This window comes from Pelodiscus sinensis, chromosome 4, assembly GCF_052426305.1.
Source record: "Pelodiscus sinensis isolate ZL-2025 chromosome 4, ASM5242630v1, whole genome shotgun sequence".
Taxonomy (NCBI): Eukaryota; Metazoa; Chordata; order Testudines; family Trionychidae; genus Pelodiscus; species Pelodiscus sinensis.
Window position 1 is genome coordinate 25987393 of NC_143055.1, and position 19025 is coordinate 26006417.

At 40.3% G+C, this 19025-nt stretch overlaps 1 protein-coding gene across 5 annotated transcripts in view; it reads right to left on the minus strand.

Moving 5' to 3' along the window:
* Window positions 1-783: 783 nt before the first annotated feature.
* Window positions 784-19025, minus strand: part of ZBTB49 (zinc finger and BTB domain containing 49) — a 34715-nt gene continuing 16473 nt past the window's right edge. For 2 of the 5 annotated variants that reach the window (XM_089777808.1, XM_089777806.1), the window contains exons 4-8: window positions 17759-17805; window positions 9721-9794; window positions 8634-8716; window positions 8383-8544; window positions 3985-5184 (exon numbers count right to left, since the gene is read on the minus strand). In XM_089777808.1, coding sequence (XP_089633934.1) covers window positions 4511-5184; window positions 8383-8544; window positions 8634-8716; window positions 9721-9794; window positions 17759-17805 — 1040 coding nt within the window. In that variant the 3' untranslated portion in view covers window positions 3985-4510. Of the gene's footprint in view, window positions 1080-3984; window positions 5185-8382; window positions 8545-8633; window positions 8717-9720; window positions 9795-17758; window positions 17806-19025 lie in introns of those variants that run through there. The other 3 variants (XM_025187299.3, XM_006128190.5, XM_089777807.1) reach the window with 3 other exon arrangements.

Here is a 19025-nt window from a genome sequence, read left to right on the forward strand (position 1 = left end):
TATTGTATTTTATTCTAAGATTTGTTTAACAAGCATTGTACTTTATTCTAATATTAAGCATTGTATTTTACCTTAATATTTGCTTAGTAAAATCTTTAAACCTTCACCCAATTTGTGTGCTTATTGCCTCTGAATCCCTTAAGGGAAGAACCATTGCCTCTTGGCAATACACTTGAGCACATGCTGGCTCCCTTTGATCCTCTTTACACTTGTGGGATACATTTTCACATTTAAGATCTTTCCCTTCTATCTCAAAAATATAGAAATACTTACAAATATTAACTGCAATCATGCTGACCTATCTCTCTGCTTCCAGACATCTTTTTAATGTAGAGTAGAAGGTCAGATCTACATCAAAAGAGCCTGAAATAATTTATTTCACTATACTGACCCCTGCAGAGCTTAACAAAAAGCAAGCAGATGTTTAGCTCATGAATGTACCTCCACAGTACTGCCTTGTGCGAATGCATTAACAGGGCCTTTGTAACCTTCAAGGAAAAATTCCCTCAGCCCACGAGAACAAACCTGTTGGCAGATTACAAAACCCTATGACTATCAAGAAGAACACCCCTTCCTCCTGTATTTAAGAGCATTATGATGTCTTTTTAAAAAATTAAATACCAGGAAGACATGCCATTTAAAGATAGTGTCTGCAGGCAATAAGTAAAATAATTTTTTCTCCATTCATTAAGATAAGAGATTTCATAAAGAAGATGTCAATTGACTGTCGAGACACACCAAATTCAACATTAGGTGTCAGTAAGGATTAATAATTAAGGCTATGGGTCAGAAAACACGAGTCAACATGTATTAATACAAAAAAAATCTATTTGCAGTAGAGTGAAAATGGATGACTCTAAAATCATTAGTGAATTATACTGAAAGATGGCTAAGCTTAATGCTCTTGTATTCTGTTGGCAATTTATTTTCCAAATAACTCCATTCTCACATTTCAAATCATCCTGTAAAACTCACTTGGTTTGGCTGACTTTCCACCACTAACTTTCTCTTCTCACATAATCTACGTGTATTCATGTACTTCACCTTTTGCACTCTAATCATAAGTCCCCAAACGAATCCTGAAGAAAAAAAAATGCAAATTATCATTATTCTTCCCACCCTTTCATTACCTTTGTCAGTTTTCACTCTGTTTTGACTGGGGCTGGCCAGATAACCAGAAACCCAGTTAGCAAGAAATCAAGGCTTTGACATTTGTTTACATTCTGCCCCAGAAGGACACCTACACTTTTTTGAACTCTCTTTCACACACCAGGTTTCACAGAGCATCTCTTATTCATACCCACCCACAGTGGTTAAGACACTTGTCTAGAATGTGGAAGAGCTAGGTTCAAGTCATTACCCAACCTGATTTGAAGTAGGGATGTTAAATATCAGTTAACTAAATAGCTGATTAACCTCATGAATTTTTATCGGTTACTCAACTATTCTATAATCCCTCGGGGGGAGTGCTGGCAACCAGTGCAGTCCAGCCCCACCCCTGAGGAACCCCCTGCCACTCCACACTGCTGCCTCTGTGGGGTACCAGGCGGGAGCTGGTCCACAAGGGGAGACAGTTTAAAAACCAGCTCCCCTCGCAAATTGTCTGCATGTCGCCTTGTACTGCTGCCTCTAATACAGAGGCAGCAGCACAGGGTGGCAGCAGTCCTGTCCAGGGGGGTCTGAGCTCCCGGACCCAATGCAAGCCAGAACTGAGCCAGGCTGCCTGCCCACCTACCAGGCTCCTAAATACACTTTAAATGCAGAGCTGCAGCTGGGGTAGGTCCCAGACCTGGCATAAGCTGGGACTGAGCCGGGCTGCTGGCTAGCCTGCTAAAAAATTTACTGGCAAGGGGAAGGGGGCATGTAGTCTGTAGCATTAACCTATAAGCTTTTGCTTATTGGTTAATCGACTACACTATTGCATCCCTAACTTGAGGTAGAAACCACATAAATAGGCAGGTTAGTGCCCTCACCATTAGCCTCTTCCTAGACCATCTAGGAGTGGTCTCTTCCTTTGACCACAAATTCTGTTCTGGATCTGAGAAATCTTCCTAATGAAGTATGTGTCAAAACCAAACCATATCCATGAAAAGTTCTGGGTTTTGACAAATTACTGTTTTCTGATGAAAAATGCCCACCAGCTTTACTTTCAAGAAATTTGATTGTAAACTTGTGAATACAGAGAGCTGTTCTTTCAAGTGCCATGCAAACCTATTACAGTAAACTTCCGATAATCTGGCACCTTTAGGACCCAGGGGGTGCCGGATTATCAGATATGCCAGAGTACCAGAAGGGGGCTATGAGGGGTGTGGGGTGGGGGTGAAGGGTCAGCAGGGAACTGCGCAGTGTGGGAGAGGGTAGCGCTGTGGGACCAACCCAGCAGCACCGCAGCTGCTCTGCCCCCGGCTTCCCCAAGTCAGCTGCTGCTGAAACTGACCAGTGGCTGACTTGGGGAAGCCGGGGGCAGAGCAGCTGGGGTGCTGCCGGGTTGGTCCCTCAGCGCCGCTCAGGCGAGGGTCAGCGCTGCGGGACAAACCTGGCAGCACTCCAGCTGCTCAGCTCCCGGCTTCCCTAAGTCAGCCGCTGCTAAAACTGACCGGCAGCTGACTTGGGGAAGCCAGGGGCAGAGCACCTCCAATTGTCGGGCTGGCCAGAGCACTTCTGGGTTCCAGTTGGTGCCGGACTATCAGGAGTGCCGGACCACTGGATGCTGGACAATTGGAGTTTTACTGTAGTAATAACAATGCATCTAGTTCCCCTGTATGCATACACAAAGGGGTGTTATTGTAGAACCTTGGCCTTGGTTTTTACTTTTTCTGGTATACAATAAATGCACTGTATAAAATGGTATCTGCCTAGACCAGATATGGGTTCTTAGCTGCATAGAAAGCTATACTTTTTCATACAGGAACAGTAATGTCACCATTTACTGGATGTCCTTTACTGCCAACACTGACAGCAATTCCTCAGACTATAACTAGGTCTTTTGGTCTTAACTCTTATACAATTACAGTTATTGTTTAAGGAGGGTTTTTTGTTGTTGTTAGACAGGTAGTGCTGTGTTAAAATGATGCAGTCTTAAATGGAAATACCTAAATATTTTCCACACAAAGTGAGGTACCAAAGCCTAATAAGCCTCACATTGGCTAGGAGACAAATCAGTGCTGGGAGCTATCTTCCCATGCACAAATCCAAAAGCTCCTTATAAAGAAATCAACAATATGCCCTTTAGTTTATAAAATTGTCCAAACTCAGGAAAAAAATCAAAAGAAACAAGATTAGTGGAAGTCATCTGTATCTCAAAAACTTTAATATCTGTTAAGATGTTTTGGCACAAAGCCTGAGAACACACTTAAATGATTTGTGAACTTGCTTGGCCTATAACACTTGTCTGACTGCAGCAACCTAGTCTCTGAGGTAGGACCAAAGAGATACTGAGGCTTTGTCTACACTTAAAAGTTTAAAGTGCAGCCGCGGCAGCTCTTTAAGCTGAAAGTGTGGCCACAGCACGAGCAGTGGTAGAGAGCTCTCCCAGCCATCTACATAAACCACGTTCATGAGGGGAGTAGCTAACAGCGCTGGGAGCATAGGTCCCAGTGCTGTAGCCTGGCTCATACTATTGCTTTACAGTGTTGTAACATTTACTGTGCTCAGGGGCTGTTTTTTTACATCCTTAAGCCAAAAAAAGTGACAGCACTGTGAAGTGCCAGTTGAGACTTAACCTAAAAATGAAAACCACCTGCCAAACACTAAGATCTCTTGCACAACCTCCTTTGAGTCCATTAATCACAATAATTCACCAACATTTTCCATTAATTTATCAACAAACATGACAATATGTAGTGTAATTCTGCTTGTCTCAATACCACATTTAGCAACAGAGCCATCTGGAAAAAAAGAATTATACCGCTAAAATAGCTACCATCAATTTCCATTTCATTTTTCTGAATAAGCAAAGATGCATCACACTCAACAATTAAGATGCTATGTAAAATAATTTCTCTTTATTCAATTTAAATTAGCATTTTCTCAGTGTGAGCTACATTCTACAGATAAATCTCTGTGCAAAATAGTTTATAAAATACTATAAAAGGCTTTTATTGTAAAAATAAAGTTTCTAGTTATACAATTACTTTGCACTATTGACAAATATTATACAGTATTTTACAATTAATATGTCACATTATTTAAACATGTGAAGTCATGTAAACCAATCATCTTAATGATAAACATTATATTACTGGTATGTCAGCCTCTTATGTCTGGAACACCGTTCTTTTCCCACACATTGCCCTAACAAACCCCAGTAGAGTTTTTGCTTATATACTCTCTGTTCACCTTTATGCATTTTAGTAATGAAATTGGGCCTTGGAACAAGACAAGTTCCATTGTAGGATAGAACATAGCTAGTTAAATGGGAGGTAGTGAGCATTAGAACAAGAATATGTGGTCTTAGTCTGGTAAATTAAAACAATTCTCCTAAAAGATTGTGAATCGTTAACATGAACCATCATTGATCCAACTCACTTTCGTTTTGCAAGGTCTTCATAGCTAAGCCCCACAGGGTCATACTGGAAAAAAATGGTCCTTCATTAGTCCTATATGCAGCAGAAGATGAACGATTGCCCAAAGGGTCACCACAATGACCGTCCAGGGTTGTCATTGATGAACGAATCATAGAAATATTATCAGAGTGTAGGGGTTCTTCTGTAGGTGACGCATCTACCTCTGTGTAAGTGAAAGGTGACTGAGGAGTTTGCTGTGTCTGAGGTTTTGGAAGTTCAACAGGATCCAGATTCAATTTTTGTTGGATTGTAGACTCATGGTGGTGAATCATTGACCGCAACTTGCAATAAGATCCTTCAGAGCTATCAAATTCATTAACTGAATTTCCAACTGGACGAACAGGAAATTTAACTGATACTGGTAACAAAGTAACAGACATTTCTTGGGCAAATGAGTCAGAATGCTGAGATTTCTCAAGATCAGAAGTTTCAATTGCCTGAGTCAATTCCTCGAGGGTATTTGGTCCCTCATCACTGGCCTTGCAGTGCATTTTCTTATGCCGCCGCAGAACAGCAGAACGCGTGAAGCATTTATTACAGGTCTCACAAGTATAGGGCTTTTCTCCTGTATGAGTCCGCACATGTCTGCGAAGGTCACCAGACCCTGCAAAACATTTTCCTAAGAGATAAAAGTAATACTTTTAGATTTTGTTTCTCTCAACATGAATGCTATGAACATGTTTGATAAGAGGGAATATCAAGTGTTATTAGTACAGATCATCTCTTAATGTGTCATGCTTTCTATCGAGAACAGTCTCACACTTGCTCCTTCTATTTTTAAAACTCAATTATTTGTACTTTTCTTCTTCTTGACCTGACTTGCTCTCCTGTATTTCCATATCCTTCCGTTTATAGCAGAGGTCTCCAACCTTTTTAAGCACAAGATCATTTTTTCAATTTAAGTGCAATTCAAGATCTACCTCAGATATAAATACCCTTGCCCTGCCTCCTTCCTGCCCCTCCAAGACCCTACCCCTGCTCACTCCATCCTCCCTCTCTTGCCCATTCTCACTCACTTTCACCAGGCTGGGGCAGAGGCTTGAGAAGCAGGTTGTGGTCTTGGATTAAGGGATCTGGAGTGAGAGAGGACCTCTGAGCTGCTCTTGGGGCAGGCAGTTGGGATGTAGGAGGAGGATCTAGGTGCAGGCTCTGGGCGGGCATTTGAATGCTGGGGTGCTCGTGGTGGGGGAGGGACTTGGACGTAGGAGGGGGTTCATGACTGGGGTAGGAGTTAGAGATGTGGGCACCAGCTGGGCAGGTGGCTCCTGAGTGGTGGTGCAGTGGGGCTAAGGCAGGCTCGCCCCTGTCCTGGCCCTGCATCACTCTCAAAAGCAGCCAACAAACACCCTCCATCCCAAGCCTTGTTGTGCCCCCTCTCTGTTTTGTGGAGATAGGATACAGGATGGGAGGGGCACCTTGACATCAGCACCCCTATTCTCCCTCCCCTGCCCTGCACAGAAAGCAGGAAGCTCCGCAGGAGGAGGAGTAGCTCCAAGACAAAGGGCAGGAGGTGTGCAGCAGTGGGTGGAGGGGCAGCTGAAGTGCTGGCACTTGATAGCCTTTTGGCCAAACCTCTCAGGATCACCTGTCAGAGGCTCCCAATCTACTGGTTGGTGACCACTGGTTTATAGTCTGTGGTATCAAAAATACCCACTACAGGTTGAACCTCTGTGGTCCAGCAACATCCGTGGTCCACAGGACTACGGATGTTGCTGGATCAGAGAGCCCCAGTGGCAGAGGTTGCCAGTGGCTGGCACGGCAGCAGAGCCCATGGGTCAGGAGAGCCCCCAGGGCTAGCATGACAGTGAAGCCTGTGGGGCTGCTAGAGCCCAGCGTGGCAGCAAAGCCAGCTGGGTTGCAGGAGCCCAGAATCTGGAGAGAGGAACCCAGTGGAGAAGCTGGCACCCGCCCTCCAACCTCCCATGGTCTGGCAAATTCCCTTGTCCGGGATCAATCAGGTCCCATGGGAGGTCCAACCTATAGCACTGGAAGGCAGTGACAAGCATTAGTAACAACTGCTAGTCTCAGTTTGTGTCTGTCTTTGCTGAATTTAATCACTTTGATCCCTACAGTAACAGCCTGAGGAACATGGCATGTTAATACGTTTTTCATTGGAGAAATGAAATATACCTTATAATAATTGCCTCACTACTGAGGTTCGATTTTCGATACTTCAGTGATGGTTACTATTATAAAAACCTAACAGGATAGATAATGTAAATAAGCACATTTTGGCTACAGAATATTTTCAGTGTTGCAATTTTTATTATTGCTTGGAGCATTCAAGAACAATGAAAAACTATCAACTTCTTAAGATGCAGTATGTGTATATTTTTTAGAATAAACAGAAGCCAGAAGTAAAATAACTCTTATAAAACTACAGACAGCAATATAGTAAGTGACTGAAATTGGGTAAAGATATTGACAATATCATAGTACACTACAAGAAAAAGACGTTTCTAATTTATAAAATTGCTGTTGAAATTGTACACCGTGATTCTGCGATTTTACATTCTTCAAAATAGTATAATTTGATTTTACATGGTTTTGTCCATATTAATGATTGTTTCAATGCTGTATTTTATATGGACAGGTACCATGAAAGTAAATTGTGAAAGCTTAGGAAATTGCAACTGATGTACAATATATTGATCTACACATTACTATATTTTTATTTTTTGGCATTACAGTTTGCATACAACTGTTTATATTAACCCTTAATTTTAAAAAATGCAGACTTTTTTGCATAGCCACATTATCACTGGGCCAGTAGGTGTTGAATTTTTACCTATGGTAGACTATTTCTTAAGAATGGATCCTCTTGTGGGCCATTTTTGTTCTCAGCCTAGATTCTACACCTTCTCTGTGGAAACCAGATGAATTGGCTATAAGAAAAGCTAATCAGAACAATATTAAAGGGACAAGATTAAAACAAGCCTATTTTAATGTGATGGAAGAAATTACTTGTTTACATTTTCTCTAATTTGTATTTGCAGTTTATTTCTGCTGACTGGGTGAAAGGCTTTACATTAGTTAAAACTCACCTGTTTGCTATCCCTCTCCGATATTGATGTCCTCTGAACATATGAACATGACTGAACTTATACCAAAAGCAACAAGCATTGCAGGAAGATAATTAAGTACCACCTCAGGATGCTGAGAGGTGCTTGGGATGTGAGAGTTTAAATGATCAATAAAACCTCTGGACACTCACAAGAAAAGATGAATTGCTATCAAATACAGCAACTTTACAGACTGCCTGGAAGTTGGATCCATGTGATACAATTTGAAAAATAGTATTCTAGACTCTGTGGGGTTAACCCAGTTATGCTTTCACAGGAGCCTTCCCTTTAAAAGTTAAATGGTAGATTAAAGGTAGCTATCAGCTTTCACTAGAATTTAGTGAGATTTAATTTGAATATTGCACCCAAATGTTTAGGACAAAAACACTAAAGTTGTCCTTTCAACATACTTCTTTAGGAGGGAAGCTAAACACGTCCTGGTGAAATAATTTGTGCTCAGTGTAGCACTGTTTAAGGCTTAAAGAAAAAACACCTACTGCAAAGGTGATACAGGACACCTTGTTGAAAAAGTAACATTTGTGCCATAAATAATAGTAAAGTCCTATGCATGAGTGTAAACTGGTAATAAACCAAGTTGAAAACTATTTGAACCATCAACTACACCAAATAAAGATATCCAGAAAAGGGTATTTCAATCCAATGTTACTTTGTCTATTTCCAAGTCACTCAGGGAATAAGGTGAATTTCCACTAGCTTTTAAAAATAAACATGTATGTATTCTAAACCTTACTTACCACATGCTGAACAGCTGTATGGTCTTTCTCCTGTGTGCCTAATTCTGTGCTTTACTAATTTCCGTTGCATATTAAATGACTTTCCACACTCATCGCAGGTGAATACTTTATCTGCTGTATGGGTCTTTTTGTGTTCCTTTAAGTTACTAAAGTTACTAAACCCTGGAAGAATGTAACAGACACTAAGATTAAGAAGACTACTCGCATTTCAATCATAAAACCTACAGACAGAAAAAATAATTCTTGCATACCTCGGCCACAGATATCACATAAGTGAGGTTTTTCTCCAGAATGAATAATAATGTGACGCTGTACATCACCAGAAGCAGCAAACCTGAAATAGAATTTGGAAATTTAGTTAAAGTATTTCTACATACTACTCATCATAAGTGGATATCCTACTACTCATGATAAGTGGATATAATTTGGAGAGCATAAGTCATAATGCTTCAACAGTCTTGAAAATTCTAGCATGGTTAGAGGGCAGTATACTAAAATGTTAAAAGCCCCTACCACTAGATGCCATTAAATTGACATTGTCAGGTTAGGTATATTTTTTAAACAAGCGTACCACCTTAAATTTCAAACATCTATTGTTAACAATCAAATCATCAATCAAACTTTTTATATTAATACTATTTATTTACTTTTTGTATTTTGCCCAGCTTAAATTAAAATAGACAAGTCAGTTACAGGTTTGTGTATTTTCTGTCGTGCAGAATGCAGCAATATTTGAGCTGTAAAGACTTCAAGGAAATTTAAAAAACTCAAATTAAATAATGAAGACCTATCTCCTGATCACATTTTTGTAAACAAAACCCTAATAATTTTGGGTCTAAATCATTATGGCAACGAACAGCTTTAAAGGAAAAACACAGAAATGTACAAACATTATCATTATGGGTCAGAATTTCCAAAAGTTTTGTAAGTTGAATAGTTTAATTAGACACGAAATATTTTTAGTTAATTAAAAAATTGCCAGTGAACAGAAATCTAAATAAGCCCATAAAGCACAGGTTTGATGAGTTTCAGCATTACTGTACTCTTCTTCCTCCCCAGAGAACTAAAAAAATACTTTTGCACAACCCATCATTTGGTACTTTCTTTTAACAAGCAAGTACTAAAGTTAATCTCTTGTCATTTACCAGAATTCCAATGAAGGCAGAACTGCACAAAGATGGGCAAATAGACCATAAAAGCCTATGGTGGTATAATCAGCACAAACTATTCATGCTACCTAAACCTTGGTCTCTGGGTTATTATTAGGATTAAACAATTAAAATACAGTCTTAAAGCACTGACACAGTAACTGTACAGGAGAATAACAACTGTACTAACCTTTTCCCACAGATTTCACAAATATATGGTTTTTCACCAGAGTGCCGACGTAAATGAGTCTGTAGGTTACCTGCCTGAAAAGATGGGAATAAAAGGTTTAAAGAGGGCAGAACTAGCCAATCAGTGTCTGTAGGAGTGTACGTTAAGGTGGTAAAGAACAGAAACCTGAAGCTGGCTTTCAGTTCATAATTTTAAAGTGTTCAAGGCTATGCTCCATTTGTATAATGAAGTATTATGGTGTTTGATCAAGAAATACTGTTGTCTATACTAATAGCCACCTAACTATCTAGGCAACTATAAATTGACATGAGCAATTTGTGAAACAGAAGAGAAGCAATTAAAAAACAAAAACAAACCAGAAGCCCAGATTTAAACAATTTGGAAACAAGTTACATCTGAAAGACTTATCCTGTTGAGAGAGAAAACCTAAGGGCTTGTCTCCACCGTGCTGGGGATTAACGCTTCAGCGACTGATCCACCGGCCGTCGATTTATCACGTCTGCTTAGATGCGATAAATAGATACCCGAGTACTCAGCCATCAACGTTGGTATTCCATCAGGACAAGCAGAGTTGTTGATGGGAGAGCGGCTCTCACCGACCCTACTGCACACAGGACTCCATGGTAAGTATGTCGACTTCAGTTTCGCTTTTTACATAGCTGAAGTGAAGTAGATTACATCAACAGCAGGGGTTTATATAGACAAGGCCTAATACAACATACAGGTTTATAGTCATAGGGAGAGGATTACTTATCAGTAATCTGATTTGTCTTAAGTCTCCTCTTTCCTATCCTCCAAATAAAACACCACTACATCATGATGTCTGAATTCACTACCAGCAGGCAAAGAAAAATGATCAGCTATTGTCTATTTAGTAAGTACTTGTGATGTAGTGGGGCATCTTGCTGGTCACAAGGCTTGGGCTGTCCCCTGCTGGCCCTGCCTGTGAGCATGGCCCAGCAGGGGTGCCAGACACTGCCTTGACCGGTTCTGACTGGGGGGAGGGAAGGAGGTTGGAACAAAGGAAGTACGTGGGGGGAGGAAGAGTTAGTCAGGGGCTGGAAACATGACGGAGACAGTCTAGGGAGGGAGCTTGGAGACTAAGGCCTCAGGCACCCCATCTTAAGGGGTCTGGGGCATCCTAGCCCCCCCTCCAACTGCCATATCACATCTATGCTGTGCTGTATTCTGGAAAATCAATGAACCCCTCTCTATTCTGCTGGCTGGTGGAGACTGTTCTGGCTGCTACGGGGGTGCAGAATCGGGGGAACCCTGACTCTGCCATCACAGTACGCAAGTCTGAGTACTTCAAAAGCCACAAAAATACCCCCAACAAAAGAAGAAAGTAGGATAAGGAAGAGGAGAAGACTATGATCAAACAAATCACTGGTAAGTATTTTTTCCTTGTATATCTTCCCTTTCCTGCAAAAGTCACGCTGAAATATCAAGCAAGGCAAATAAGAAGTCCAGACGCATGATGCATACTTCTTCCTAATAACCGTTTGGCCTAGGCTACATCTAAAACTTAAGTCAAAATAACTACACTATCACTCAAGGATGGGAAAAATTTACACCCCTGAGCAACATTGTTAAGCTGACCTAAGTCTTGGTGTAGAATCATTAGATCAACAGAAGTTTCTTGGAGTGGTGGATTAACTACAGCGGGGCTTCTCAACATGTGGTCCATTGGCCTCATGTTGCCTACGGTGCAGTTTGGGTTTACGTGGGGCTCAACACGAGGATTCTTTGAACATGGCCTCCACTGGGAACACACTCCACAATAGCGAGTCAATATAATGGTCTTCTGTTGATATGCGTTTTAGTAGTTAAATTCCTGGACTGTCATTGTTCATTAAAAGTGCTGTCATATGGGTGGAAATCAGGTAAGTATTGCATTTTATTAATATCAGCGGAACTGACTTAAACGGTGCCTGTGTGTTGTGTAGTCTTGCCTTAATCTTTGTATTCATGCTCATCAATGTGAAAGAAACTATCTGCATATATATGTAACCACACTTAACTTGCAGCCCTTGCCATATGCTGTGAGTATCACTGTGGCCCCCAGGGCATCCAAAGTTGAGCAGACCAGAACTAAAGTGATGGAAGAACCCCTTATTTGCTGGAACGAGTGCCTACACTGCAATTGTACAGCACCATACCTGCAGGGCAAAAGATGTGCCATGACAGATGTAGTGTTTACATAGCCTGAGTAGTGAAGATCAGTGATGGTTCTGAATAGATAATCCTCTAAGACTCCAACTGTATATGCAAGACATAAACATGTTGGAGGGAGGAACCCTGAACATTGTCTGAGAATGTTTGACTTGATTCCAAGGTCACATGCTAATACTTACCAGCCTTTTTGCAATTTTAGAACACTCAAAGAAACTGATTTGGCTTTATTTAAATTCAGCTTGAGTAGAAAATGTAAGATATTAGGGATGTGGGTTAACTATTTAAGCAGTAAGCATCAGCCTTAAGGCATGTTTATAGGGATAACTATAAACTAGTAGGCCAGCAAGACTAGAGCAGCTCCCCACTCGCAGCGCAGCAGGCCCAACCCGGCCAGCCTTGTGCTCACAGTGTGATGCAGCAGGACTAGCCCAACTCGAGCAGCTTCCCATCCAGGGTGTGGTGGGCCCAGCCCACGCAGCTCCCACCCACAGTGCAGCAGGCTTGGCCTGGCCTGGCCGGAGCAGCATGTAGAACGGCGGGTATGGCCTGCAGGATCCCAGTTAACTGGTTAACCGTAATGTTTAACCGGTTAACTTTTAAATGGGATTTTATATCCCTATGAGATACATCTCTCTTATGAAGTATACAGAGATTCTTAATTACCTTTATTTAGTGCCCTTCCTAGATAAAGAAAGATCAGAGAAACTATCCTCAAGGGTCATGCTTCTGATTCTGTCTCTCTCTCCTTGAAATGCTCATAGGCAATTTCAGCAACTTGGACAACCAAAGTTTATGGAAATAGCAAAAGGAGGTAAAAGGAACTTGACATCAGAGGTCAAAACAACAAAGGAAAAAGTGAGGTGAAACGCATTGCAAAGAATCCATACAGATGAAAAATGACCATAGATTTCACCCTGAAACAGCTTGTTTTTAACCATTTCAAAGTCTTTTAGAAAAATATCAGGTTCGCTCTTATACTCTCAAAGAGTCAGAAGGTTGAAATCAGTAACAGGAATGGGAACTGGGCAAGTGTTCTGGAGACTCAGAGTCTATGAGCAGATCTCTGGAGGTCTGAGAACAATGGGAATCTTGACTAAGAGAACCTCTCCTTTGTATAACCTGACAACATAAAACTGGGGTTTGAGAAGAGGGAGATTCTCCCTGGAGAGGTAAAATCTGGGAAGCCTGAAGTACCCACACCATGGAAAGGGCAGAACCTCTGTCTCCACTGCACCACAGAACAAATAGGAATACAGGGACTGTTCATACTTAAAAGTTATTTTAGATTAACACAGTGTGAGAATTCAAAGTACAACAGCTATTCTGGAACAGTTTCCAATTTGGACACTCTTATTCTGGAACAACAATATCCGTGGGGAGCTATTACAAAATAGCTTTTCTGGTTAATTTTCTTATGCAAATAAATCCATGATCCTATCTCCAAAGGATGCTAGGACAATGAACTTATTAGCAGTTCTGATACCTTTTTTACAGGAGTAATTTGAAGCCTAGGAAACAAGGACAGAAGAATCTTAGAATTATAAACACCAGAGTTATGAACTGATCAGTAAACTACATACTTCATTTGGAACTGGAAGTACATAATGAGGCAGCAGCACAGATTTAAAAAAAATAAAAAGTAAATACAGTACAGTACTGTGTTAAATGAAAACTACTAAAAATAGGAAGAAAGTTTTTTTTTTAAATAGACATGGTAAGGAAACTGTTTCTGTGCTTGTTTCATTTAAATTAAGATGATCAAGATCAGCATCTTTCTTGGCCTAGCAAAGTTTCAAAATTTCATGAAGTCAATGTTCAGTTGTAAACTTTTGAAAGAATAACCATAACATTTTGTTCAGAGTTACGAACTACCTCCATTCCCAAGATGTTCCTAACTCTGAGTTTCTGCTGTATATCATTGTCCTGTCACTTTTGGCCTGATCCCTGGGCTTCAACCCTGCAAAGGAATAATACTGACTGATAGGAAGATGAGGGATAGGAAGACACTTGACATTTTGATGAAAGGAAGATATATTAAAGGTAAGCGAGTGGGATTTCTGAGCCAGACTGATCCTGGTTGCATTTCATAGACTACCTCAGAAAAAGAGGACAGTTGGTTTGATCCTATTACAAATCTTTGACCAAAACAATCTCAGGCTCAAATGGCATGTCTTACGAACAGGTATTCACAGAAAATGTCTTGAGAGAGACTCATCAGAAAAAGTTACACAAGAGACCTGCAATGTTATCAGTGATTGCAGAGAAGAGGGATGGCAGAATATCATGCAGGCAAGCAGCTGGTATACTGGTAGTGTGGAAAGACATATATTGGGAGGCAAAAGGACTCTTTTCATCTCTCCAAAAGCCCAGTAAAGTAGGTTCCTTTTGCTCATCATCTTATGTCCAGTCCAATTTTTACTACTTTAATCTTTCATGTATTTCTAAGTACAAAAAGTAATACTGATTTAGCATCTGCTGTGCACTTAGAACTGCAATTGACTTCAATGGAAATCCATTCGCTGGACAGATGCAAGACTGGGTCCAAAGGCACAACAGATGAAGGCTAGAGCGAACAATGCTGTAATCTCCCATGCTTACAGGCTGTGACAGCAGAGGAATGTGGGAGGACCTAGTCATTATAAAATCAGAAGTCTATTTTTTTTGCACTTTACTTTTTGGTAAGATGGTGGTAATGGTATTGTATTTGCAGAATGGAGAGAGAGATGCTAAGAGGACAGGCCTGGAATTTCACTATTTTACCCTTCCTTTACCAATATTCACCAGTATATTAAGCCAAGAAAAACAAAATTTTAAACACCGCTTTTTTAAGTCACAGCTTGTTTTTGAGTATCAGAGGGGTAGCCGTGTTAGTCTGAATCTGCAAAAGTGGCGAGGAGTCCTGTGGCACCTTATAGACTAACTGAAGTGTAGGAGCATAAGCTTTCGTGGGCAAAGACCCACTTCGTCAGATGCATGTGCTTGTTTTTGAGTTGTTGTCATAAGGAAAGAAGAGAGAAGGAGATACATTTCATTTGATGGCTGTAGACCTTATATTTTGCAAATATGAATATCCTGTACTAACATTTGACTAGCTGCACCTTCAGGAAATTACGATGGGGGAGAAAAACTGCTTAAGAGTAGTTAAAATGAGAAATTAAAGTTTTCAGTACCTTTTCTCAACAGATGGAAAGTTAAAAGAATTAATTAAAAACAAAGTCTGTTACATAAGAAATGTCTTAAGTTTGTCATATCTGTGACATACATACTGTTTCCTCTCCCCTCACAGAAATCCCCCATCAGTAACCTAGACCAGCCTTGAAAAAGGCTGTTCTGCTTACCTGAAGCAAAAAATATTTTATGATCAAATACACCAACCATATTTTCTTATCCTCATCAGGATGAAAGGCAGCAATGTGTTCTTGTGCCTAGGCTAGTGTATCTTTACAACCATTTTGAAAAGCTGCTTTTAATGGTTATATCCGTTCTGATACTTAGGGCTGGTCTACACTATGAGCTTACATCAATTAATTCAGCATTAGGTCAAATTTGTAATGAGTGTGTCTACACTGCCCAGTCACCTCCTGTCGACCTAAAGGGCTAAAATTGACCCCTTTACTCCACCTGAACCAGTGGAGTAAAGCCTGAGGTGACATTCATGCCTAGAATTAAGGACAGTGTAAAAACACTGTATTGTAATTCAGAGTTATTGGCCTACAGGTGATGATCCAGATTACTCTGTGTTCTGCAGAGCACTTTAAACACCAGTGCTCCTCAGCCAGGAGATAAGGAAAAGCCCCCGGGGAACTTGATGGTTCATTTCCTATTGGGGCAAGATGGAGAGCTCACCAGCACAGCTGAGCATGCATGACCAGGGTCATAAACTTCTCCAGCAAGAAGCATTCAGGAGACAGCTCATCTGACGGTTGTCGGAGGGGAAAGAGTCTATATAGGCAGAGTTCTGAACTAGCAGAAGGAATGTTGATATCTATGTCAAAAGCATTCAGGGCATGGTGTATAAGACCTACACCAGGGACACACAGCAATACAATGTGAAAATAAAAGAGCTTAGACAAGCATTCTGTGGAACAAGGCTTGTTGTGAGTCAGACAGCAAAGGCTGACAACCTGCACCCATTACCATGCAAAATCACATTTATTAAATCAGATGTTCAAAGTCAAATTAAATAAAATCAACCTAATTTTGTAGCGTAGACATGCTTTTAGACTGTCAATCTTCAACAAAAGAAAAATGTGTTTTCTATGGCTCATATGTACTTAAAACAGTGTCCAAAATGACTGGCTAAGCACAATCACACACTGAATGTGGGGCTGGACCTCACACTTAAATTGAATCTATTTCAGTATAAAACACACACTTGACTATTTCTCTCAGTCTCACCCTCTTACACACACTCCTCTTGTAATGGATAAGTATTCTCATATAAATAAAAGATGGAATATAGTTAAACTGTAAGTACAGATAATAAATTACAATTAAAAGGCCAAGTCCTGAATTTTCAGAAGTGATCTCTAATATTGCTGATGAAATTTTAGGGACACAACAAACTGGATCCTTTTAACAACCTACCTGATAGTACCTGTAAGTCAAGTAGTGAGGTGCCTGAGGTGTGCAAATGCCAACGAATTTAACAATACCTGAAACTTTGCAATTTAAATAATGAAGGTCAAGTCGAGGCGCAGCTAAAAGTCAGGGCCAGGTTATCAGGAAAAAAATTCCAACTTTTATTTTCTAAGTAAATTTAAACTGGATTATTATGTCAGGCTTTGGAACCATTTGAACTTTGGCTAAAAAGAAATTAGTCTGACTGTAGTTATGCAATTATCAGCTACTCAGTTTTCCATATCTGGACCTCTGAAGAGGTCCGCATAGCTACATTTGGTGTATAGGAAGACTACAGTATGTGCAACAAATTATATATATGACTAAGAGGCATTTGCTTTACAGCATATAAAAATAATAGTATACAAGACTGACTCCACTGTTCCTCTAAATACCACTCAAAGGCTACGTCTAGACTACATCCCTCTGTGGGCAGAGGGATGTAAATGAAGCACTTCGAAAGTGCAAAAGAAGCCGGTATTTAAATATCCCGCAGTTCATTTGAATAATTATGTAATGGCACTCTTTCGAAAAAGGGCTATTTCGAAATTGAAACCACAGTCTAGACGTGGTTCTTTCGAAAACGGGGCACTTTTTTGAAAGATCATGTAAACCTCAAAAAATGAGGTGTATAGGAAGACTCCAGTATGTGCAGTATACCACATCTAGACTGTGGTTTCAATTTCGAAATAGTGCTTTTTCGACAGACCGCCATTACGTGATTATGCAAATGAAGCACGGGATATTTAAATCTCGGCTTCATTTACACTTTCAAAGTGCTTCATTTACATCCCTCTGCTGATAGAGGGATGTAGTCTAGACACAGCCAAATTGTATTCCTAGATGAAGTACATGTATACTTTAGGTACCACATGGTTACAATTTGGCAGTAAATGTACTCTTGATTTTAAATATATGGAGGACTTTTTTTCTGAAATCTATATAACTATGAACCCAACTGCTGAGAAAAAAGCACAAAAATAAAAGACAGATTGAGGGAGAGGTGACAGAAGTGCTACATAAAAGTAGAAGAAAAAAAAGGCAGAAATATCTTAAAGAAATTTTAGAAACTGTAATGAGTATTTTTCAAAAGTCACCACAGATGGCTAAAAAATAAATTTAGGATTGTAACACTGGATAAGGCCATGGTATGTCACCATAAACAAAACTAAGTTTATTTTTAAAATCAAAACACAAATGCATTTAGTTTAACTTTAAATATCATAAAATAAAATATTCCCACCTGTGAGAAGTGTTTCCCACAAATGTTACATTCAAAAGGTTTCTCACCTAAAAGGAGAAAAGACAGAACATGGCATATCTAATAGTTGCAACAGAATACAAATGTTTTAAATTGGTATACTTCCCTTTAAAATATATAATTTAGATAAAACTTAAAGCCAAAAGGGCACTTACCAAAGTAATTTAAAGAGAAAATTAAATAGGCATTGTGTGTCTGTCATTTACCTCTTAAAGGAGAATCTCTTTGGAATATAATTCATATTTCACAAATAAAGAACTAGCCAAGAAGGAATAGGGAACAAAAATGTTCTTAACATTTACACTTTTCTTCCTTGGAGGATAAGGGTGAGAATGAGAATTATAAATGCTTGAAGGAAGTGTGGTAACTCTGTCAAATTAAGACATTTAAAAGAGCACATTAGTGTCACAATTTTACACACACACACCAGACAAATTAATAATTCACGAAGAAACGTGAGGTCTTGTACTTTCTTTTTGCAAGATTCTGTTCACTTGACATCATCTCTGACCGTCAGAGACCCTGAAAACGATTTATAACTTGTGACTTCGCACTAAAAATAAATTGAACTTAACGGCCTTTACTTTTGCCCTCTAACTCTTCACTTTTAGTTGTCCTTTATAATAGGATCTGACAACTAACTTGAGCATTTTGGTCAATAATGAGTTTTGACTAATCGAATAGTCTTGGCAATTTGCATTAACTATTCAATTAGTTGATAAGTGTGCTTCTGCCTTTAAAGTGCAGCAACAGCCCCAGGGCTGTTGCTACACTTCAAAGGCGAAAGCGCTGCAGGAAGCATGGGGCCAGTGGAGGACTCAAGCAGTCCCCTGTTGGCCCTGTGCTCCCTGTGGTGTTTCAAAGTGGCAGTGCTGCATGGAGCCCAAGGTCAGCTGGGGACTCTGACCCCGGACTCCATGTGGAGCTGTCGCTTTGAAATGCTGCGGGGAGCCCAGCATCAGGCTCCATGCAGCATTTCAAAGCGGCAATGCTGCGTGGAATGTGGACTCCCAGTTGGCCTGGGCTGCAAGCAGCATTTCAAAGCGGTAGTGCCGCATGGAGCCCAAGTTTTTGCCCCAGTCTCCATGCGGCACTGCCGCTTTGAAGCACACCCTCCTCTTCACCCTCCCCCCTTGCTGCCTCTTTCAGATGGAGGAGAGCAACCAGTCAACTATCCGATAAGGCTTTTGCTTATCGGATAGTCAACTAGTCATTCACATCCCTGTAATTTTTGAACTGTATCGTAATT